Source organism: Podarcis vaucheri (genome assembly GCF_965113315.1).
Source record: "Podarcis vaucheri genome assembly, chromosome: 2".
NCBI classification, from domain to species: Eukaryota; Metazoa; Chordata; class Lepidosauria; order Squamata; family Lacertidae; genus Podarcis; species Podarcis vaucheri.
This window is the reverse complement of record NC_138760.1, coordinates 117,861,115-117,884,236: the sequence shown is the minus strand read 5'-3', so window position 1 is coordinate 117,884,236 and position 23,122 is coordinate 117,861,115. Positions and strand designations below refer to the sequence as shown.

At 45.9% G+C, this 23,122-nt stretch overlaps 2 protein-coding genes across 3 annotated transcripts; one reads left to right on the top strand and one right to left on the bottom strand.

Moving 5' to 3' along the window:
• Nucleotides 1-718: 718 nt before the first annotated feature.
• LOC309525079 (uncharacterized protein) lies at nt 719-8,891 on the top strand. 2 transcript variants are annotated; one of them, XM_082210450.1, is made up of 7 exons: nt 720-962; nt 2,332-2,643; nt 5,091-5,384; nt 6,736-6,946; nt 7,648-7,676; nt 8,139-8,206; nt 8,584-8,891. In XM_082210450.1, the coding sequence occupies exons 1-7, from the start codon at nt 905-907 to the stop codon at nt 8,683-8,685; spliced, it is 1,074 nt and encodes a 357-aa protein (XP_082066576.1). In that variant the 5' UTR covers nt 720-904; the 3' UTR covers nt 8,686-8,891. The 2 variants fall into 2 exon arrangements, with proteins under 2 accessions (XP_082066577.1, XP_082066576.1); XM_082210451.1 differs by lacking the exon at nt 7,648-7,676 and having other exon boundaries at nt 719-962.
• Nucleotides 8,892-11,457: 2,566 nt separating this feature from the next.
• LOC309525056 (uncharacterized protein) lies at nt 11,458-21,298 on the bottom strand. Its single transcript, XM_082210412.1, has 6 exons — nt 20,792-21,298; nt 17,468-17,800; nt 15,139-15,253; nt 12,756-12,802; nt 12,562-12,623; nt 11,458-11,834 (listed from the first exon to the last, which is right to left on the bottom strand). The coding sequence occupies exons 1-6, from the start codon at nt 21,243-21,245 to the stop codon at nt 11,700-11,702; spliced, it is 1,146 nt and encodes a 381-aa protein (XP_082066538.1). The 5' UTR covers nt 21,246-21,298; the 3' UTR covers nt 11,458-11,699.
• Nucleotides 21,299-23,122: the final 1,824 nt, after the last annotated feature.

The following is a 23,122-nucleotide window of genomic DNA, read 5'->3' as shown; positions in this document are numbered from 1 at the left end:
ACGTAACACGCGGCTGCATGTCTGTGTGTGCACAGGTCACGTTTTGCCGCTTCCGCACATTTGCGTGATGTCAGTTTGAGCGTCTGTGCATGCGCAAGCGGCTAAACCCAGAAGTAACACGCTCCGTTACTTCCGGGTCGCCGCGGAGTGCAACCCGAAAATATTCATCCCGAAGCCACTTCAAGCCGAGGTATGACTGTACTTCGGAATTTGGTAGCATCTCCTCAATTCCTTCACCAGTGTTGCTTTCCAGAAGCCCTCAGAGATGAGGAAAAAGGTAAAGGGACCCCTGACCATTAGGTCCAGTTGTGGCCGACTCTGGGGTTGCGGCGCTTATCTTGCTTTACTGGCTGAGGGAGCCTGCGTACAGCTTCCTGGTCATGTGTCCAGCAGGACTAAGCCGCTTCTGGCGAACCAGAGCAGTGCACGGAAATGCCGTTTACCTTCCCGCCGGAGCGGTACCTATTTATCTACTTGCACTTTGACGTGCTTTCGAACTGCTGGGTGGGCAGGAGCAGGGACAGAGCAACGGGAGCTTACCCCGTTGCGGGGATTCGAACCACCGACCTTGTGATCAGCAAGTCCTAGGCTCTGTGGTTTAACCCACAGCGCCACCCGCCAGGAAGACAGGCATAAATAGAAATAATCCTAACTGACTGTGAGTCAGCCTTCCAGGCTCTCATTCTCCTCTCCCGCAAAGTCCCACATCCAGTTATACTGTGTCTGCCGGGAGGCGATTAAAATGTAGATCTTTTCCGTTTGACTTTTCTTAGAAAAGCCCAAGACACCACCACAGGGAGAGATAACATTTCTCAGTGAATAATGCTTTCCTGTTCTGCGCAGTTCACCCTCTCACTTCAGGAATTATCATTGTTATGAAATAAATGGCAGAACACTGAACAATATGGAATTTTGTTGGCTGAGGATACTGATAGGATTATTCGTCCTGAGCAAAGAGCACGGTAATAGATCTGTCTGTGAGGATCAAGGAGGAGGAGGAGGACGGGTGGTGGTTGGGAGAAGATGTCGTTGGGCCCTGAATGAATGATTGCTTCTCAAACACGGGTGTAATTGGCAGAATTATTTTATTTATCTATAGGATTTTTTTCAAATTTTTTTGGTAAGTGAAAGGTTCGGCATGGGAAAACAGAGAACACGACACGGATCTGTGTGGTTAAATAATGGAAAGTGGCCCCTGTGTTGATGGTTGTGAATGAAACGTTCGAAGAATCCTAGCATGGAGGGGTCTGCTGTTGCCAAGTCAGAAAGTGACTGAGAGGAAGGGCAGGGCAGGAATGCGAGGCTTTTGGGAATTATAGGGACAGGTACCTAAATTTATTCATGTATGCGACTACAGCGGCAAGAATGTTACTTGCCCAAAATCTCAAAGAAGAAGTCATCCCAGCGAAAGAAGAACGGATACAAAAACTTACGGAATATTCAGAAATGACGAAACTCACCAGAATTTTTTTTTAATAAAAGAATGGAAATGGTTTATTGAATATTTACAAATAAACAGATGAGAACATTGGCAGGATTATTGTAATAACCTGCAATTTTATAAGAGTATACAGTGTTACCTCGGGTTACGAACTTAATTTGTTCTGGAGGTCTGTTCTTAACCTGAAACTGTTCTTTCCCTGAAGCACCACTTTAGCTAATGGGGTCTCCCGCTGCCGCTGCGCCGCCACCATGCAATTTCTGTTCTCATCCTGAAGCAAAGTTCTTAACCCGAGGTACTATCTCTGGGTTAGGGGAGTCTGTAACCTGAAGCATATGTAACCTGAAGCATCTGTAACCCGAGGTACCACTGTATATTTAAAGTAGATGGATAAATGAATAAGTAAATTTAGAATATGCATAAAATATAATATAAAATAAAGGAACTGCAGAAAGAGGGGGGAAGGAAGTCGAGTTTTGAAACGTTACAATGATTGTAAAAACATTGAAATGTATAAAATAGAAAATCATAAAGGAAGGAATAAAGGAATACGAGGCTTAAATAAACCAGACAACAGAATCTCCAAAGCAAAGAATGAATCAAGAGGGCACAGAGTCACAGCTCAATGGCAGGACACATGCCTCGCATCCAGAAGTTTCCAGGTTTATTTCCTGGACTCTCTAGGTAGGGCTGGGAAATAATCCTGTGTGAAATCCCGGAGAGATGCTGCCAGCCAGTGTAGACATTGCTAAGCCAGATGGACCAATGGTCTGACTCAGTATAAGGCAGCTTCCATCGTTCCTTTGTGGGGGGCCTTGCAAGTGTGGGGTGAGGAGGGATAGGGCTTGGGCAGAGGAGACGTTAACACTTCCATTCCTCTTCTCCCTCAGCTTTCGTCCCCGAGAGAATCGTCCGCGCTTCTGGGGAGCAGGCCACACTTCCCTGCGAGTCCGTGAGCCCCTGGACCCGTTGGTTTTGGCTCCCTCTGAGTTCCAGGTGTGCTGAAGTCCAAAGCGGTTACGTGGAAATAACCTGGAGCCTTACTGGAAATGAGGTGGCTCCTGTTCGGTTCAACCAGCGGCTGGCAAACCAGACATCAGGATCCCTGGTCCTCCGGAATCTGGTCATGAGCGATTCAGGCACCTACGTCTGCCGTTCGCCCGATGGCTCAGAGACCCGAACCATGCTGGACGTGACCGCAGGTATGTTTCTCAAATAATAGCAAGAGTTCACCTTCTCTCTATTGTTGTTGTTTAGACATTTAGTCGTGTCCGACTCTTCGTGACCCCATGGACCAGAGCACGCCAGGCACTTCTGTCTTCCACTGCCTCCCGCAGTTTGGTCAAACTCATGCTGGTAGCTTCGAGAACATTGTCCAACCATCTCCTCCTCTGTCGTCCCCTTCTCCTTGTGCCCTCCATCTTTCCCAACACCAGGGTCTTTTCCAGGGAGTCTTGTCTTCTCATGATGTGGCCAAAGTATTGGAGCCTCAGCTTCAGGATCTGTCACTATTAATATACTTCTTCTTAATTGTATTTCAGTTCAACAATTACTTTGATAAAATGCATATTTTGTTATGTGTAAATGGCTTTAGATACATATTAGGTCCATAAATTACCATATAGCATATATTCAACACAAAAAACAGCGACAATTTGTTGCTGGCAAAGGACAGCAGGACATATAAAGGGCCCCATTACCTTCAGTAGCTCAGGGCCTCATCAGACTTAAATCCAGCCCTGAATAGAAGAATGGCCACTGTAACACAGAAGACAAGGCCACCTTGTTCTTGGCTTGCGACAGAATTACAGAATTGGAGAGTCACATATCCAACATACAACATAGAAACAAGATTCCAGAGAATCTCCTGGTCTTCCCTCCTCCCCTTTGTGGGTCTTACCGTTAATCATTTCCTCCTGCATCTTTTATAATAATCCAAATCTTTTACTTCTCCATTGTATCCAAAAATTCACCATTAAATTACAAGTGTTGTTCCAATCCTAGTAACGATTTTAACGGCTTACAATGGTTTTTAAGGCAAGTTATAAATTTCCCCCTTCCCTATTAAAATTTTGGTCTTTCTTTGATTTCTGATTTTTCCGGTCATTTTAGCCATTTCGGCATAATCCATCAACTTGATCTGCCATTTTTCTCTGGTAGGGACTTCATCTTCTTTCCATCTCTGGGGAGCTCTGCTCTTTTTATCATGGCCTTTTATCCTCTCCTCACAGCAACTGCAAGCCAAACATCTTCTTGACAGCACCTCCTCCAACTCCCAGTACTGACCCTTGCCTTGGGATGGCCAGGGCTGTGAGTCGACATGTTCAACTCCCCACAATTCTGTTCATTTACAGCGCTATGATGCCACATTGAGAGTCGTGGCTTCCCCCCAAAGGATTCTGGGAGCTGCGGTTTGTTAAGGGCGCTGAGAGTTCTTGGGAGACCCCTGCTTCCCCTCACAGAGCTGCAATTCCCAGAGTTCCTTGGGAAGAGGGATTGAGCACTCCAGTGATGAGCAACCTTAATGAGCTATCATTTCCAGGAATCTTTGGCTGTTAAAGTTGTACCTTGGTTTACAGACTTAATCCGTTCCAGAAGTCCGTTCTTAAAACAAAGTGTTCTTAAACCAAGGCTCTGTCTCTGTTATACCCAATTGCAATTCAATGTATTCCTGCTGTGTTTTATGATTTTCCTGATATTGTAAGTGAGCCGGAACTGGTCTGTGACTGTAATAAGAAAATTCATTCATTCATTCATTCAAGGCGCGCTTTCCCATAGCAGTGGGGGACTCAGTTTCAAATGGAACACACTTGACAGGAAGTGAAACATGTTCTTATTCCAAGGCAGAGTTCACAAACAAAACACCTACTTCCGGGTTTGCAGCGTTCTTAATCCAAGTTGTTCATACACTAAGCTGTTCTTAAACCAAGGTACTGCTGTATAGCGCTTTAAAATTATAGTGTGGATTTGGCCCGTGTAGAATTGCTCCAATAGGGGCATTGTGAGTGAGGTGTGATGGCAGCTTAGAGCTGCCCTCCATTGCTACCAAAGAAGACCAGAAGCATAGGTCTACGAATTGGGGGGGGGGGGGGCTGACCAAAAAGTACCGTATTTTTCTGTGTATAAGACAATGCTTTTTGCTTTAAAAAAAAAAGGCAAAAATTGGGTGTCGTCTTATACACAGATAGTGAATGCAGAGGGGGGACGTGCGATTAATGGCAGCAGCAAGCAGGAGATGGGCAGCAGCATCTGGGCAGGTGATTGGTGGCTGCAGCAAGGCCTGCTGGCAATTGGCTGTGGCAATTGGGCAGGTGATTGGTGGCTGTGGCAAGGCGGGCAGGCAATTGGTGACTGCGGCAAGTGGGTGGGTGGGCTGTTGGTGGCGGTGAGCGGGCAGACAATTGGAGGCAGCGGCGAGGTGTGCGATCGGCAGTGGCGGGCAGGCAGGTGAGCAATTGGAGAAAGTGACCTCCCCCACCCCACCCCCCAAAAGCTAAACAACTTAATTTCTTAATTTGGGGTTTAAAAAAAGAGGTTAACTTATACATGGGGGTGTCTTATACACGGGAAAATACGGTACTTTGCTGAGGACCTCTTTGAACCTGGAGCTCAGCCTGCTAATTCGTCCCTTTTCCTCTTCTCTCCCCAGGCTGCCACAACAACGTCTATGTCTCCTTCTGGTGGCTCAACGCCTCCTCTTTGCGGCTCAGCTGTCGTCACTGCCACTCGCCAGGCAACTTCAAGGCAAAGTCTTTTCGCTGGATGCTGAACTCAAAACCGCTGGGCAACGGGCACTGGTTCGAGAAGAGCAATTTCGGGTCCATTGTCCAATTACTGTCCACCCAGCGGAGGGCTTGGGGGCGCTGGGAATGCCACTCTCTTGCCAATCCCACTTGGGTCTCTGAAATTTGCTTGGAGCCACCCGTCCGAGAGAATGGCGCAGGTGAATTTGAAATACTCTGTGCGGTTGTCCAAATTACATCCAGCCTCTGCATTAAAGCAAGCATGGAAAACCTATGGTCCTCCAGATGTTCTTTGACTACAGCTCCTATCCTCCCCGGCCATTGGCTGATTCTGGCTGGGGTTGATGCGAATTGAAGTCCAAAAACATCTGGAAGGCAGGTTCCCCATCTGGCTCTGAAGACTTGTGCAGAAAAGGAAGACTGCAGCAGGTACAGCTTTTTCCATCTCAGTGCCAAAGGGATGGAAGAAATCCCACCTAGTGCAATGCTATTTATTTCATTTGGTTTGATAAGATTCATATGCCATTTAATCAACAGGAACCTCTAAGCATTTTGTGTATAAAATAATACCTACCTAGCAAGTGTCGTGGTAAAAGCAGGACATCCCATTTTCATGTAAGAGCACGGTGGCCATTCTGGGCGCTGCAACCCCACACAATTTCATGCTGCAATCTTGCTCCAGAAAAAAGCACTTTTGTGGTGGTACGATCTTGCACAGCTTTTGGGGAGCTCCATGCGCGCCCCCCCAAAAAAGTGTGTCTTTTGGGCTCCATGATCTTGTGTGTGTCCTGTGTGGGAGCATGTCCAGGAAGATGCGGGTCCCACCTTTGGGACCCAACGTATTGGAGGGTATGACAATATGAAATAACCATCTCCCTTTTTCTCACCCTACAACACCACTGTGAGTGACCTAGCTGCTCCCAGAAGTCTGTGGTCATGCTGTAGTTCTCAGTGCCATCTGTGGGCCATCAAGGGAACTGCAGCGTGATGACATACTTACATTTTTGTTATATGTGTAGCAATAAGCAGTGTTAAAACAAATAAAATGGCATGCCATTTTGTCTGGGTCGGCTTGCCTAAATGAAAATGCTTTCAGTTATGAGAATTTGGACGCACAAGAGCCAGGCCTGTAGCCCTGAGAAGGATTGTCTCCTACTATCCCCTTGATAAAAGTGCTATTCTCAGCATCTCAGGGCTGGTATTCCACCATGAGGGATCAGTTATGTTACAGAGGTTCAGGAGTGAGGACCAACCAAAGATATTTGCCAGAGCACTTGCAGAAGGTCCCAAGTCCATAGGAGCATATGAAGCTGCCAATGCAATGTCATACTATTAGACCATCTAGCTCAGGATCGAGATCCCTGCATTGCAGGGGGGTTGGACTAGATGACCCTCAGGGTCCCTTCCAACTCCACAGTTCTATGATTCTATGACTGCCTACCCTGGCTGGCCTTCTTGCTTCCAAGGAAGGCCAACAGGCAATTTTGAGGTTAGGGTGAAAAGCGCTGTTTGTTCCTCATTTCAAAACAACCTCCCAACCCTTCCCTGAAGGTTCTGCTTCTGCTGAGCTGCCTCCCTATTTGGTGTCATTTCTCTCGCCAAGTCCTGCTGCTGCCGTGACTACGGACGCTGCGCCTGCAGAAGCCGGTGGAGTGAAGGGCACTGAAATCTGGATTTGGGCCTTGCTGTTCCTTGGTCTGGCTCTGGTCCTGGCTGCTCTCGGAACAGCCGTGTGGATGTGGAAGAGGCAGCCAGCAGCCAGGTGAGTCAAAGGTGTTTCCCGCGGTGAACGCAGTGCTGTCTGGTGTCTATGGAGCCTGGTAGGGCAGGAGATAGGGAGGACAACAGTAGGTGGCGCCAAAGCCAATGACAGGAGGAGCCAGCTCATTCTAGTTTAGTCCCCATCCTCCAAGGTCAACGCTGAGACTAAGGAGGAAGAAGCTGATAGCAGTGGTGGACCTTGGAGGTCTAAAGTTTAAGCAATGTAGACTAAATTTGCTTTTGGAGCTACTCCAGGATTAAGGGCCCTGAAGCTTAAGCTTCATGAGTATCAGAGTAGATCTGCCCCTGGGGCTGATGGGAGTTGGAGTTCAGCCATAGGTTCCCTCATCCCTGCAGCAGACAGACCAGTGCTCTGACATTTTCATGCAAGACAGTTTCATGTCCCTGCTCTACGTTGACACACATCTGGGCCTTCCGGTTAGTACCAGGCAGGGTTAAGATCAAAACAACCCCTTAGAGCCAGCAGATATAACGAAATGGCACTTGTATTATGATGGCATCATAGTGTGTCATTCTCAATCCCCATGACTGGTAGCCATGGATAGGGAAAAACGCACTTTCTGAAGACTTAATGATCTATTCCTATACACAGGTGCAGGAGAGATGGAGAGTTTAGTTCAGAGTACCACTGTCGACCATAAAATGTATGTAGCCCTAAGACTCCTGCAATTTTCTTTCTAGGAAGCAGAGAGGAAGGAAGGAGAGGACAGGTGAGGAATGAAGGATAAGTTCTTCCTTTTGCCATTTAAAAAAGCTTCATCTTCCAGACTGGTCAGTGGTCAGGGGTTGGTGGGAGAGAAATAATAAATAAATAAATAAATAAATAAATAAATAAATAAATAATTTATTTGTACCCCGCCCATCTGGCTGGGTTTCCCCAGCCACTCTGGGCGGCTTCCAACAAAGATTAAAAATACACTAATACGTCACACATTAAAAGCTTCCCTAAAGAGGGCTGCCTTCAGATGTCTTCTAAATGTCAGGTAGTTGTTTCTCTCTTTGACATCTGGTGGGAGGGAGTTCCACAGATGCACTCCAAGAATATCATGTTGGGAGAAGGCATCTTTCCTCATGAAATTCCCACAGCAGGGAGTTCCACACATGGCCCAGAGAGATTGCCCTGATAAATGATTTCATGTTTCTTTCATCCCACTTGTCACGGCGATCCCAAGGCTGCGCTTCTGCGATAAATCCAGCCAGAGTGAACGAGAAACTTTACCAGAGGAAGAGCCTGGATGAGGTAAATACTGACTGGGCATTCCTGGCAGAGCTTGGGGCTAGGATATACCGTACTTTTTGCTCTATAAGACTCACTTTTTCCCTCCTAAAAAGTAAGGGGAAATGTGTGTGCGTCTTATGGAGCGAATGCAGGCTGCGCAGCTATCCCAGAAGCCAGAACAGCAAGAGGGATTGCTGCTTTCGCTGCACAGCGATCCCTCTTGCTGTTCTGGCTTCTGAGATTCAGAATATATTTTTTTCTTGTTTTCCTCCTCTGAAAACTAGGTGCGTCTTGTGGTCTGGTGCGTCTTATAGAGCAAAAAATACAGTAATTTGGGGCAGGCGCTGCACATTCAACTGCCTAAATTGCCCTTTCTCTTTTCTTGCTTCTCCTCGCAGGGACCTGCTTGCCTTCATTATGCACAACTGGAATATCCCCGAAGGAAATCCACCTCTGCTTGCGCTCAAGACAGTACCACGGTGTATGCGGTCATTGTCTGACGCCGTCACTTCCGACGCCCACACTTCTAACATTGGCAGCCACAACTTCTACATCTCCTCTGCACAGTTCCTTTTGCTGCTTCCTCTCAAAGCCTCCGGAAACAGTGAAGAAGCGGTTCCCACACATGACTTTTGCTCCTCAGACTCCATGTCCCTGAACGCCACCCCAGCCTCCTGCTTCCTTTAAACAGGCCTGCTTTTTGTCACTTTTTCTGCTTCCTGCCTCTCTCTCTCTGGCTGTGAGAGAGAAAAAAAGCACAACAACTTTGTTTGGATTTTCACTTTACGGAATATGGCAACCCTATTTTAAATTACAGTGGTGCCTCGCAAGACGAAAAGAATCCGTACTGTGAGTCTCTTCGTCTAGCGGTTTTTTCGTCTTGCGAAGCAAGCCCATTGACGGATTAGCGGATTAGCGCTATTAGCGCTATTAGCGGCTTAGCAGATAAGCAGATAAGCGGCTTAGCGGCTTAGAAAAAGGGGGGGAGGGAAAAAAACCCGCAGGAACTCGCAAGACATTTTAGTCCTGCGAAGCAAGCCCATAGGAGATTCGTTTTGCGAAGCACCTCCAAAACGGAAAACTCTTTCGTCTAGCGAGTTTTCCGTCTTGCGAGGCATTCGTCTTGCGGGGCACCACTGTATATTCAAAGCGCATTCTTGCCCCCTCAAAGAATTCTGGGCCTTGTAGCTTGTTAAAGCGGTGCTGGGAACTGCAACTCTGTGAGGGGTAAACTACAGCTCCCAGAATTCCTTGAGGGAATGATGGGGCTTCTAAGGTGTTTTAAATGTATAGTGCAGTGGTGGCGAACTTTGGCACTCCAGATGTTTTGGAACTACAACTCCCATCATCCCTGACCACTGGTCCTGTTAGCTAGGGATGATGGGAGTTGTAGTTTCAAAACATCTGGAGTGCCAAGGTTCACCACCACTGGTAGAGTGTGTGTGCACCACACACACTGTCTCTCTCTCTCTCACACACACACACCTTTCCCATCAAATGCTTTCTCAAGATCCGCCTCTTCCTTAATCTCAGAGTCAGGGCCAGATTTAAAGGCCCTAAGCACTGAAAATGTCATGGTGCAGCCCACCACATCATTCAAAATGAAAACCATGCTAAACTGTAAAATAAACTTTTTTTAAAAAAAAAAAGTAAAACATTGCAGCACAAGACAGGATCTGATTTCCTCACATTATTTCAATTTGCATCCGTAAGTGCCCCCTGGTTTAGGTAGGAATAAGTAATAAATAAAAATAGAAGGGGGGGACCAGGGCAAGGGTATGGAGTGGAGTTGAAGGAAATCTAACAAAATTCTGATCCCCCCCCCATGATGACTACTTCAATTATTTTTTAAAAAAATCAAATGTCAAATTCTTTACAAATATATATTATTTTGTGTTCCTGCTTTTCTGGTGTCCTGAGCATGTGCTTAGCTGTCCTGTTGGTTCATCCAGTACTACAGGAAGTCAAACTAGAGTTGACATTAACTATCACCAAACCTCCTACATCCATTTTCCTTCCATCAGCTGATAAGAATGGATGCAAATTCCCAGTGGTTGGTTTGTTTGTTTTTTGAAACAACAACAACAACTCTTTCACACAGAAGAGTTCTTACACAAAGCAGCTGTATTAAAAATAAAAATAAAAAATTGCCCCTGCAAGGCATGGAAGGAAAGGAAGAAGCAGCCTTTCATACGAGAAACTCCAAATCCTTGCTGGTCTTGGAGCAGCAGTTATTATTGTTACAGTGGTACCTCGGGTTACATATGCTTCAGGTTACAGACTCCGCTAACCCAGAAATAGTACCTCATGTTAAGAACTTTACCTCAGGATGAGAACAGAAATCATGCGGCGGCAGCAGGAGGCTCCATTAGCTAAAGTGGTACCTTAGGTTAAGAACAGTTTCGGGTTAAGAACAGACCTCCGGAACGAATTAAGTTCTTAACCCGAGGTACCACTGTATTACTATTAGTGCTTTTCCCCCTCAAGGGTACACAATACAGGCACTTCTATTTTTGTTGTTCCTAAAAAGTGTGGTACTTACTGTTAACAACTTCATGGTGAGCACCTATATTTCTAGGGGGGGAATTACCATCATTATCATTACTTCTGCCATTTTGTGTCAAGCTGGAATATTGAGAAAATGGTATTATGAAATGAAAATCAAAGATGTCCAGGCATCTACAAAGTGTGTGCCCAAAAAAGACCTCAGGTTTGCTGGCAGGAAGAAACACAGATTTACTTATCACGCTTGAGGTTGTCTGCACGCTCCTCTTTCCTTTGCATCCAGTGTGTGTGTGCACAGAAAATAATAGATCTACCTGATGGCCAACCCATGGAGACATTGCTATGTAGCCCCAAGTATTATTATTGTGTGATTATGAAATGATTGTATACCGTATTTTTCGCTCTATAAGACGCACCAGACCACAAGACGCACCTAGTTTTTGGAGGAGGAAAACAAGAAAAAAAACATTCTGAATCTCAGAAGCCAGAACAGCAAGAGGGATCGCTGCGCAGTGAAAGCAGCAATCCCTCTTGCTGTTCTGACTTCTGGGATAGCTGCACAGCCTGCATTCGCTCCATAAGACGCACACACATTTCCCCTTACTTTTTAGGAGGGAAAAAGTGAGTCCTATAGAGCAAAAAATACGGTAATCTTAGAAGGTTGTCTAATTTTAGAAGGAGTGTGGCTGTGACCTCTGTCATGGAGTGGCTCTTGTGAACTCGCCACTCTGCAATTCACAGTAGACGGAAATGTATTGCAGTGCGTGTGGTTTCTAATATTTTGTGATCCAAAGGCAGGAAATTTCCTTTCAAACGGCTGTCACTTGTCCGCCTTCTCTGACCCCAATAGTTCACGGCTGCTGACACTTCCTGCTCATACTTCTTCAGACGGTCTCCTATCAAGCTTTCCTGGTATCCTGAGCTGTTAAAACGTTTGCAGAAATTCCTAAGTTTGTTGGAAGGAATTGTTTCTGCTCGCGATCCTTGAGATGCGCAGCAGCAGCAGCAACTAGCCAACCCTCTTGGTTAAGTCGCTCTTGGGTATTTCGGCGTATACGACGGCTGGCGTCCCGTTATCCATCTTAGTCTGGCACCCTCCAGCCTCTCTGAACTCTAGAGCTGTGTATTCGATTCGATCGGCTCCCTGGATGGTATTGGGTAGGGAAAGAGAAAAGAGACACGAGGCGTAAACTGATAGTTTTAAGAACAGCCTGGCTAGATCAGACCAAAGACCCATCTTGTCCAGTATCCTTTTGGCCACAAGGGTCAGCCGGGTGCCAATGGGAAGCCTGCAAGCTGAACTTTCCACATTTATTTATTTAATTTCCTACCTTCCCTCTGAGATCAAGCGACATGTACGTGCATCTTTCCCATCCCCAAAACAATCCTGTGAGGTAGTTTAGGCCAAAAGCGTGAGTTTGGCCCAAACGGCTCAAGGTCACCCACGGAATGGTATATAAAGAAGTGTGAGATACAGCAATTAATGATCAATTAACAAGCGCTGTCAAAGTATGAAGGGGAATATGGAAGAGAAACGACTTTGAGGAAATTGGGAAGATATTTGTAGAAAGGGGTCAAACCATCTCAAGAAGTGGTTTGGGGGGGGGGTGTTGGAAAGTTGGATAGTTAGGATAAATAATGGTCTCATTTTTATGCACATTTTTATTTATGTTATTATTACTTTGTTTATTTATTTATTTAAAAGGTCACCCGGTGAGCTTCATGACTTAGTGGGGATTTGAACCCTGATCTCCTATGTCCAGTCTTTATTAAGCCTTTACCCATACCAACCTCCAACTCCTATAACAATAGGAACAGGCTCCCTGTTTATCCTCAGCAGGAACAGGAGAAGTTACCCAGTTAGAAGTTACCTCCGTGTAGGTGGGGTCTTCCGTTCCAGGTTCTGTTTCCTCTCTTCTCTTTGAAGAGCCTTCTGGTCCAGGGATCGAAAGAAGGGCATAAGACAGGGAGAGTGAACCCACAGCCCCGGGCGTTGGACTCCAACTCATGCAATAATTGCCGCATCAGAAAGAGCCATAAGTAGGACAAAAGCCCTACAACTCACCCTCTGGGTCCTTGCTCTCTTGCATTTCCTTCGCCTTCATAGTCTCACTGGGGATTAAAAGAACGACAGAGAAATGCTTCCTGAGTGTTTGCTATTCAAAGTGTTCATTCGGATAATAATAATAAATTTTTATTTATACCCCGCCCTCCCTAGCCAAGACTGGGCTCAGGGCGGCTAACAACCAATAATAAAAATAAGTTAATTAAAATACAATTTAAAAGATTAAGATACAACATTAAAACATTAGGGTGCAATCTCTTCATAGGAGGAGAAAGGAAAAAGAAAGAGGGGGAGGGAATTAAACTGATTCTAAGCCAAAGGCCAGGTGGAACAACTCTGTCTTGCAGGCCCTGCAGAAAGAGATCAGATCCCGCAGGGCCCTCAAGAGACAGAGCGTTCCACCAGGCCGGAGCCAGTGCTGAGAAGGCCCTGGCTCTGGTTGAGGCTAATCTAACTTCCTTAGGGCCCGGGACCTCTAGGGTGTTGCTATATATGGACCTTAGGGTCCTCCGTGGGGCATACCAGGAGAGGTGGTCCCGTAGGTACGAGGGTCCTAGGCCGTGAAGGGCTTTAAAGGTCAAAACCAGCACCTTAAATCTGACCCTGTACTCCACCAGGAGCCAGTGCAGCTGGAAAAGCACTGGGTGAATATGCTCCCATGGCAGAGACCCCGCGAGGAGCCTCGCTGCAGCATTCTGCACCCGCTGGAGTTTCTGGGACAGCTTCAAGGGCAGCCCCACATAGAGTGAATTACAGTAGTCAAGCCTGGAGGTGACCATCACATGGCTCACCATGGGCAAGAGAAATGTGCTGTGTTTGGGTGGGTATTTTATATCACCAATAACAACACACATCTGATAAGGCACGGTAAATTGAGACTGTCCATACAACTCCAATTTTGTGGGTTGGTTGTGCGTCTGTTATTTCCAGAGCCTCGTGGAATGCTAGTTCAAGATTGGCTGGTTACATTTTAGTTGCTTGAGCCGAGTCATGGCTTTCAGAGCATGTGGTGACAGGGCTGAGATCCTGAGATGGTGTAAGTCCACAGCATCTGGTTGGAGACCAGGGGTTGTATCCAGGGGAGGCATTGAAATCAATAAACCTAAGTCAGCCACATCCATTGCCTTCAATGGGTATATTTTATGTAGGAGTAGCATTGGATAAGACCCCAGGTTCCAAGGAGACCAAAATTCTGGGGTGACAGAGCACATATTTATTAGACTCTGATAGACTGATAAAGTCGGTCACTTAACAGAGTTGGATTTTAAAAAGTAAAGGTAAAGGACCCCTGGCAGTTAAGTCCAGTCGTGAATGACTCTGGGGTTGCGGTGATCATCTCGCTTTACTGGCCGAGGGAGCCGACGTTTGTCTGCAGACAGTTTTTCCAGGTCATGTGGCCAGCATGATTAAGCCACTTCTGGCAAAACCAGAGCAGCGCATGGAAACGCCGTTTACCTTCCTGCTGGAGCGGAACCTATTTATCTACTTGCACTGTGACGTGCTTTCAAACTGCTAGGTGGGCAGGAGCAGGGATCGAGCAACGGGAGCTCACCCCATCATGGGGATTCGAACCACCGACCTTCCGACTGGCAAGCCCAAGGACCAATAGCGAGAAAAATTCTATCTCTGATGTAAGTGGACTAGGAAAAAAATTCTTGGAATTTCTGAGAATGCTTCCACTTTAGTGCTAAATTTCCATTACGTAAAAGCTAGCCATTTCAGTCCACTTGGGTCATTGCTAAAATAAAAAGATCAAACTTGGGATGTTGATTCAGAAATAAAACCCAGGATATTTGCCAATTCAGGAGTTCTTCGAAGGAGTATCGAACCTCAGTGTTTCTAGGTGGCGCTGTTGGTCTGATTGTAAAGGGGTAAAGGTAACGGGACCCCTGACCATTAGGTCCAGTTGTGGCCGACTCTGGGGTTGCGGCGCTCATCTCGCTTTATTGGCTGAGGGAGCCGGCGTACAGCTTCCAGGTCATGTGGCCAGCAGGACTAAGCCGCTTCTGGGGAACCAGAACAGCGCACGGAAATGTCGTTTACCTTCCCGCCGGAGCGGTACCTATTTATCTACTTGCACTTTGACGTGCTTTCGAACTGCTAAGTGGGCAGGAGCTGGGACTGAGCAACGGGAGCTCGCTCCGCCGCAGGGATTCGAACCGCCGACCTTCTGATCGGCAAGTCCTAGGTTCTGCGGTTTAACCCACAGCGCCGCTGGTCTGATTGTATCAGAATATAAATGTATGTTACAACTTCATGGTTGCGTGGAGACATATTGAATCCTTTCAGAAACCAGTATTTTGCAGACACAAACGGATGCTTTCACAGACTGGAAACTCCAGTCTAAGCGACATACATAAAAAAACCACCCCAATTTCAGTACCTGGTGCTGTGTGAGCGACGATTCCTGCAGATGAGGAATACGACAACTCCCACCAAGATGAGAGCAAGGAGTCCAGCCACGCAGCCTCCAATTATACGCGGGTCAGCCGTATTCCCTATATCATAGGGGGTGTGGGGGGGAAACGACAACCAGCTTAGAAATACAAACACCTCATTGGGCAGGAGGAAGATGGGGTGGGGCAGCTTTACATACAAAGCGGACTCCCACCCAAAAATTCCCCTCCCCACCTGCCCTTTCTCCTGAATGCAAAAAATTATTTATTTATTTTCAAATGCTTTTTATTGAGTTTTCTTTAACATAAACAAACAAAATAAATACTCTAAAATTCAACAGTCATGTGTCCACTTATTTTCTAAACTTCCCTCCCTCCCTCCAACAGGCTTTCATATTGAATTTTTTCTTTTTCCGCAGATTCTTCATAGCATCCTATGCACATCACAAAACTAATTTTAATCCTACTACCGTCTTTAAACTTCTACAGTTATTACCTATATGCTCAACAAATTTACTCCATTCCTTTTTGAACTTGGATTCCTCTTGGTGATGGATCTTGTGGGTCAGTTTTGCTAATTCTACATATTCAGCCATTTTTGTCTGCCACTCCGCTAATGTTGGTATTTCCTGAGTTTTCCATTTTTGGGCTACTAAAATTCTGGCGGCAGTCGTAGCATACATAAATAACCTCTGATCTGCTTTTATTATTTCATCCCCTATCAGAAATTTCTTTTTCAAAGCTGAGCGAAAACAACCCTTAGCTCTAACTGAGGTGTGTGGAGTCTTTGGCTCTCTGAGTATTGCTGAACTTCAACTCCCCTTAACCCTGGCCATTGGCTATGCTTGCTGAGGCTGATGGGAGTTGTAGTTCACATATACCTGGAGGGACAAAGTCCCCCACTCCCCACCCCTGCTGTAAACTTATCTCCATGGTGGGAAAAGCAGCTTCTATTAATAATAATAAATAATATTTTTTTATTTATACCCTGCCCTTCCCAGTTCAGAAAACTGGGCTCAGGGCAGCTAACAACAAATTTAAAACACTTAATTGATGCAACAAAAAAACAGCATAAAACGTGAATAACAATAAACTCAGAATTCAAAAATCAATTTAGGGGGGAAATCCATCCAATAAACATTAGGTGATCACCAGGGCTAGCTGGCTAAATTAGTCCTATTTGGGCCGGCGAGGAGACCAGGGGAGAATTAGCTGTGGGATCCCAGAGCAGGCAATCTTCATAAAAAGGGGAGGGGGAGGGAAGGAAGGGGAACAAAAGATCAGGCTAAGTTCAAATTGAAAGCCAGGCGGAATAGCTCTATCTTACAGGCCCAGCAGAAGGAACTTAAATCCTGCAGGGACCTAGTCTCATGGGACAGAGCATTCCACCAGGTCGGAGCCATCACTGAAAAGGCCCTGGCCCTGGTGGAGGATAGTCTGACTTCCTTAAGGCCTGGAACCTCTAAACTATGGTTATTCATGGACCTTAAGTTCTGCTGCAGGCAGACCAGGAGAGGTGGTCCCATAAATACGAGGGCCCTAAGTTATTACAATACAGTAAGGTCATGTAACCTTTAAGGTACAAAAACCCATCTTTGTTTCTTATTTTAAGTGGTGCCTTGTCATCTATGGGCTGTTGCAGACATGCATGTTCCTTGTATGTTGGGGTGGTGATTTGTACGTATGAATAAGCCATCACAGATAAAAGATACAATAATAGGTCTCTTACATGGCCTCAGACCAGTATACCTGAAGGAGCATCTCCACCCCCATCGTTCAGCCCGGAAACTGAGGTCCAGCTCTGAGGGCCTTCTGACAGTTCCCTCCCTGCAAGAAGCAAAGTTACAGGGAAGCAGGCAGAGGGCCTTCTTGGTAGTGGCACCCGCCCTCTGGAACGCCCTCCCATCAGATGTCAAAGAAATAAACAAGTATCTGACATATAGAAGACATCTGAATCTGAAAGCAACCCTGTTTAGGGAAGTTTTTAATGTTAGATCTTTTATCGTGTTTTTAATATTCTGTTGGGAGCCCCCCAGAGTGGCTGAGGAAACCCAGCCAGATGGGCGGGGTATACATAAATTATTATTATTATTATTATTATTATTATTATTATTATTATTATTATTACAACATCACATCAACACTGAAGGGTCAAACTTCTCAGTTAAGAGTCGGTCCACACATTCAGCTTGCAGCCATCAAGGAATGACTAAATGATGGAGTTAGAAGAAACCTTGGAATGAACACTCATGGATGAACTAGGCCCGTTTATCGTAGCTAAAATGTCTACAAGCCTTTGCCAAACTCGACACTCACCTTCCAGATGAGGGTTTGGCTCAGACGGCGTGTCATCCTCCATTCTTGGATTTTCTAAATTGCCTTCCAAACAGTAGCCATTCTGACAGGCAGAACAGCTCCAGAGACCATAATAGCGGCTAGAAAAGCGTTCTATTGTTATGACGTTCCTTATTTTCCGGATATCTGTACTATTGTTGGAAACCAGCAGGCCATTTTGGGTCCATGTGATCTTTGTGTTGCCATCAGATTTATCCCCTCTCTGGTCCTTACAGGAATCACAGGAGAGGGTTACCGAACCATGGTGTCGAGGGGGTGTGGTAGGAGGTCTGACACGAATTCCATTTTCTTTATCTGACATAAATGAACGAATGGATAAGAACGATAAGGCCTGGGGAGCTAACCTCAGTTCTTCCCGTGACCGGATTTCCTCCTATGCTATTCCTCCAACAGAGACTACGGTTCATTCATCCCAATTACGCTACAGTTCGGGGTCCTGATCGCATTTCCTTCCATGCCCCCATTGTGCCAGTGTTGGGAAAAAGAAAACAAATTAACATGACATTGGGGTGAGCAGAGAGGTTCAAATCTCTCTGTCCAGCACAGTGTTCTGATGGGGTTACAAATTGCTCTCCTCCTTGGACATCAGATCATTCATTTTGCCCCAGCCAACTCTGGGCGGCTTCCAACATATATAAAAACATTGTTGTTGTTGTTGTTTAGTCGTTTAGTCGTGTCCGACTCTTCGTTACCCCATGGACCAGAGCACGCCAGGCCCTCCTGTCTTCCACTGCCTTCCGCAGTTTGGTCAAACTCATGCTGGTAGCTTCGAGAACACCGTCCAACCATCTTGTCCTCTGTCGTCCCCTTCTCCTTGTGCCCTCAATCTTTCCCAACATCAGGGTCTTTTCCAGGGAGTCTTCTCTTCTCATGAGGTGGCCAAAGTCTTGGAGCCTCAGCTTCAGGATCTGTCCTTCCAGTGAGCACTCAGGGCTGATTTCCTTCAGAATGGATAGGTTTGATCTTCTTGCAGTCCATGGGACTCTCAAGAGTCTCCTCCAGCACCAGAATTCAAAAGCATCAATTCTTTGGCGATCTGCCTTCTTTATGGTCCAGCTCTCACTTCCATACATCATACTGGGAAAACCATAGCTTTTACTATACAGACTTTTGTTGGCAAGGTGATGTCTCTACTTTTTAAGATGCTGTCTAGGTTTGTCATTGCTTTTCTCCCAAGAAGCAGGCGTCCTTTAATTTCGTGGCTACAAAACATTAAACATTTTTTTAAAAAAACTTCCCTATCCAGGGCTGCCTTCGGATGTCTTCCAAAGGTTGTATAGTTACTTATTTCCTTGGCTCAGTGGGTCACATAACTCCATACCCTCCAACATTTCTGCGATGAAAATAGGGACGTCCTAAGGAAAAGCGGGACATTTCGGGATTGAATCAGAAACCAGGACGGCTTCTGTAAATCCAGGACCATCCCTGGAAAATAGGGAGACTTGGAGGGTCTGAAATCATCTGAGGTCATGTTGGATCCACACCACAAATTTAAAGCTTATTCCACTTTTAACGGTTTCTTACAGCTTCCCCAAAGGAATCCTGGGAACTGTCTTTGGTTCAGGGTAGTGGGCATTGTGGCTCTGTGAGGGGGTCTTCTAACAAACCTCAGCACCTTTGACAAGTAACAGTTCCCAGGATTCTTTGAGAGAAGCCTTCTTGGTGGTGGCGCCTGCCCTGTGGAATGCCCTCCCATCAGATGTCAAGGAAATAAGCAACTACCTGACTTTTAGAAGACATCTGAAGGCAGCCCTGTTTAGGGAAGTTTTTAATGTTTGATCTTTTATCGTGTTTTTTTTATTCTGTTGGGAGCCAGACAGAGTGGCTGGGGAAACTCAGCCAGATGGGTGGGGTATACATAATATATTATTACTATTATTATTTATTTATTTATTTATTTATTTAAACTGGTATAACACTGCGTTTAAAGTGGATTTGTCCTATGTGCATCTAAGCCCCGCTCAGGGCCGGATTTAGGTTTGATGAGGCCCTAAGCTACTGAAGGTAATTTCTTATGTGTCCAGCTGTCCTTTTCCTTTTTTTGTATATAATTTTTATTAGTTTTCTTTTCTAACAACAAATATCAAAATCATTTCCAAACATACATTCTACACCCCCCCTTCCCGTTGACTTCCTTCCGCTTCCCCTCTGGTTTGTTACATTAAATGATACAATCTGCTATTCCTTACCTGTCAAAATGTTATTAAAATGTTATTCTTCAGGCATTTTGTTAAGTAAAGTTGTGAATATTTTTCAAATCCTGCTACCGAGTCCATTTCTTTCAGTTGTTTCTGCAGATAGTTCATTGGTAGGCAAACTAGATCCAGCCCAATCGCCTTCTAAATCCGGCCCGTGGACGGTCCAGGAATCGGTTTGTTTTTACATGAGTAGAATGTGTCTTTTTATTTAAAATGCATCTCTGGGTGATTTGTGGGGCCTGCCTGGTGTTTCTACATGAGTAGAATGTGTGCTTTTATTTAAAATGCATCTCTGCGTTATTTGTGGGGCATAAGAATTCCCCCCTTTTTTTCCCTTCAAAATATCGTTCGGCCCCCCACTAGGTCTGAGGGACAGTGGACCGGCCCCCTGCTGAAAAAGTTTGCTGACCCCTGAGATAGTTTATGAGAGGTCCCCATTCTTTTTAAAAAATCACTACTGTCTTTTTCATGGCACTTATCCATTAGCTTTGCTGATGTCCTTTTTCAACAACAAATTGTCACTTTTTTTGTTGTTGAATATATGCTATATGATCCTTTTGAATTATCCATTCTGAAGGAAATCAGCCCTGAGTGCTCACTGGAAGGACAGATCCTGAAGCTGAGGCTCCAATACTTTGGCCACCTCGTGAGAAGAGAAGACTCCCTGGAAAACACCCTGATGTTGGGAAAGATGGAGGGCACAAGGAGAAGGGGACGACAGAGGACAAGATGGTTGGACAGTGTTCTCGAAGCTACCAGCATGAGTTTGACCAAACTGCGGGAGGCAGTGGAAGACAGGAGTGCCTGGCGTGCTCTGGTCCATGGGGTCACGAAGAGTCGGACACGACTAAACAGCAACAATATGCTATATGGTAATTTATGGACCTAAGAGGTATCTAAAGCCATTTGCACATAACAAAATATGGATTTTATCAAAGTAATTGTTGAACTGAAATACAATTAAGAAGAAGTATATTATTAGTGAAATGGGGGGGGGCAGAGAGAGAGTGGAGCCCTAAGCTATAGCTTGTTAACTTATATGTAAATCCGGCACCCACACTGCTATGCAACCTCCCAGTATTTTTACCAGGCTCCACGGAGACGGAGATCTTTGATGAATTTCTGTTGCCGTTGGAACAGTAGAAAGTGCCCGAGTCGTTCATGCTTTTGAGGACGAGGACCAAGTTCCTCTCTCCCTTTTCTCCCTGCTTTTCTGCTCGCGATTGAAACCGCTCCAGCAACACCTGGTCTTGTCCAACAGAACTTGTAGAGAATATTTCCTTCTTGCTTCTGGGTCTGAAGCCAGCACAAACGGGGTACTGCGGAATCCAGTACCAAGTCAGTTTGGGCCCCTGAAGTTGGCAGGGAATTTTGACCTCTTCTCCAGCCTCCACTGAAAGCACTGGATCAGCTAAGGTGTCTCCTGCCTCGAAGTTTCCTCGCCCCTTCCTGGGAAGGGTTTGCAGCTTACCCCTGCGAGCGTCTGCCATCAAAACAGCCAGGGCAGTCGCGGCCAAAATTAAGAAAGGAAAGGGCTTCATGGGGGAAAGCGGAGAGGGGGGTTCTCCAACCGTGCCTTTCCGCAGCACGGCAGCTTCTGCTTCTCAAGAGGAACTGTGGCAAGAACGTGCAAGAGGGAGGCCACAAAACTCGAATGAGAAAGAGGAAGGGCAGGACGGTGCTCTATGAGGAAACAGGACTCAAGGCTGCCAAAACAGACTGTGAGTGGATAGTGTAATTATACTGTTTGGCCACTAGGTGGCTCTGGATAAAATTGTATCTAGACCTGAGTCCAGGGCTTTGTGTGTCTGTTTTGTTCTTTTAGGAGAGGGGTTGTATGTCCTCTTAAGTCTTCCGTGATAGCGGCTGGTTGTGTGTTTGTTTAAAAATGTTTTAAGATGACTGTAATAATAATAATAATAATAATAATAATAATAATAATAATAATAATAATTATTATTTATACATACCCCGCCCAGCCACTCTGGGCAGCTCCCAACAGAATTAAAAGCACAATAGAACATCACACAGAACATTGAATTATGGTGCTGGAGGAGACTCTTGAGAGTCCCATGGACTGCAAGAAGATCAAACCTCTCCATTCTGAAGGAAATCAGCCCTGAGTGCTCACTGGAAGGACAGATCCTGAAGCTGAGGCTCCAATACTTTGGCCACCTCATGAGAAGAGAAGACTCCCTGGAAAAGACCCTGATGTTGGGAAAGATGGAGGGCACAAGGAGAAGGGGACGACAGAGGACAAGATGGTTGGACGGTGTTCTCGAAGCTACCAGCATGAGTTTGACCAAACTGCGGAAGGCAGTGGAAGACAGGAGTGCCTGGCGTGCTATGGTCCATGAGGTCACGAAGAGTCGGACACGACTAAACGACTAAACAACAACAAGAAGAAGACTTTAAAATTCTTACCACAGTATCTATATGCAGTGTGTGTGTGTGTGTCCATAGCTTTCACCAGATTCTCAAAGGAGTCCATGACCCAAAACATGTTAAGAAGCACGGCTTTCGAGGGAGGAAAATCTCCCTTCTTGTTGCTGTTATTAGATGCTTAGGATTCAGGGACTCAGGCTGTCTGGTTACAGCATCTCCTCTAGAAGTTCACCTTCCGTCCACAACTAACTCATTGCTGACCACAATATATTACCACAATGGGGGTTTCTTGACTCCCTTTAAGATTTTCTTTCCATGTGGTCGAGAGTTTCCTCCTTGTCCCCCAGCTCAACACAGAACGTAGGCATGTGTGTTTCAGCAGGGCCTGGAAATTTGCAGTTGTCCTGGGGCGGGGAGTCCCTCTGGTCGACAAGTAGGTCATACGATGATGACAGCAAACATGGCAACAGATGGGGGACGAAAGATCACCTGAAATTTACCACCGAAGCTTCCTTTTCTCACTTCCTGCCTTCTGCTTTTCTGACCTGAGGGATTTTCCCCACCTTCCTCCTTCTCGATCCTGGAGATATTTATATTTTACCCGGTTCACAGCTGGCCCAGGCAGGTGAGGGGGGTGAGTAAACTTAAGGTTGCCAACTGAGGGCTTACACCTCCCTTTTCTAACACAGTCTGGCAAGTATCTGTTCAGCTGAGCACACTATCAATATGCGTAAGAGATTCAGGAACTGAGTATTTACCATCACAAAAGAATGGCCAGACTGCCCAGAAAGTGCAATCAGTGACCATTATCAGGTATCTGGCAGACAGAATTTCTGCTGTAGACCACCTCCTCTGCTCTTGACCGCCTCCCTCTGTGATGTATGTATGATGTTTCAGAGGGGTGGTCTTGGGCTACAGGGTGGGCAATTTCAAAAGTCTGTATAAGAGCTTGCACACCAATGTTCTGGGTTCCTCTTCCCTCCTGCGTGGGGCAGGGAGTTGAGACCCTGTTGCAACAGCTTTAATAAAGATC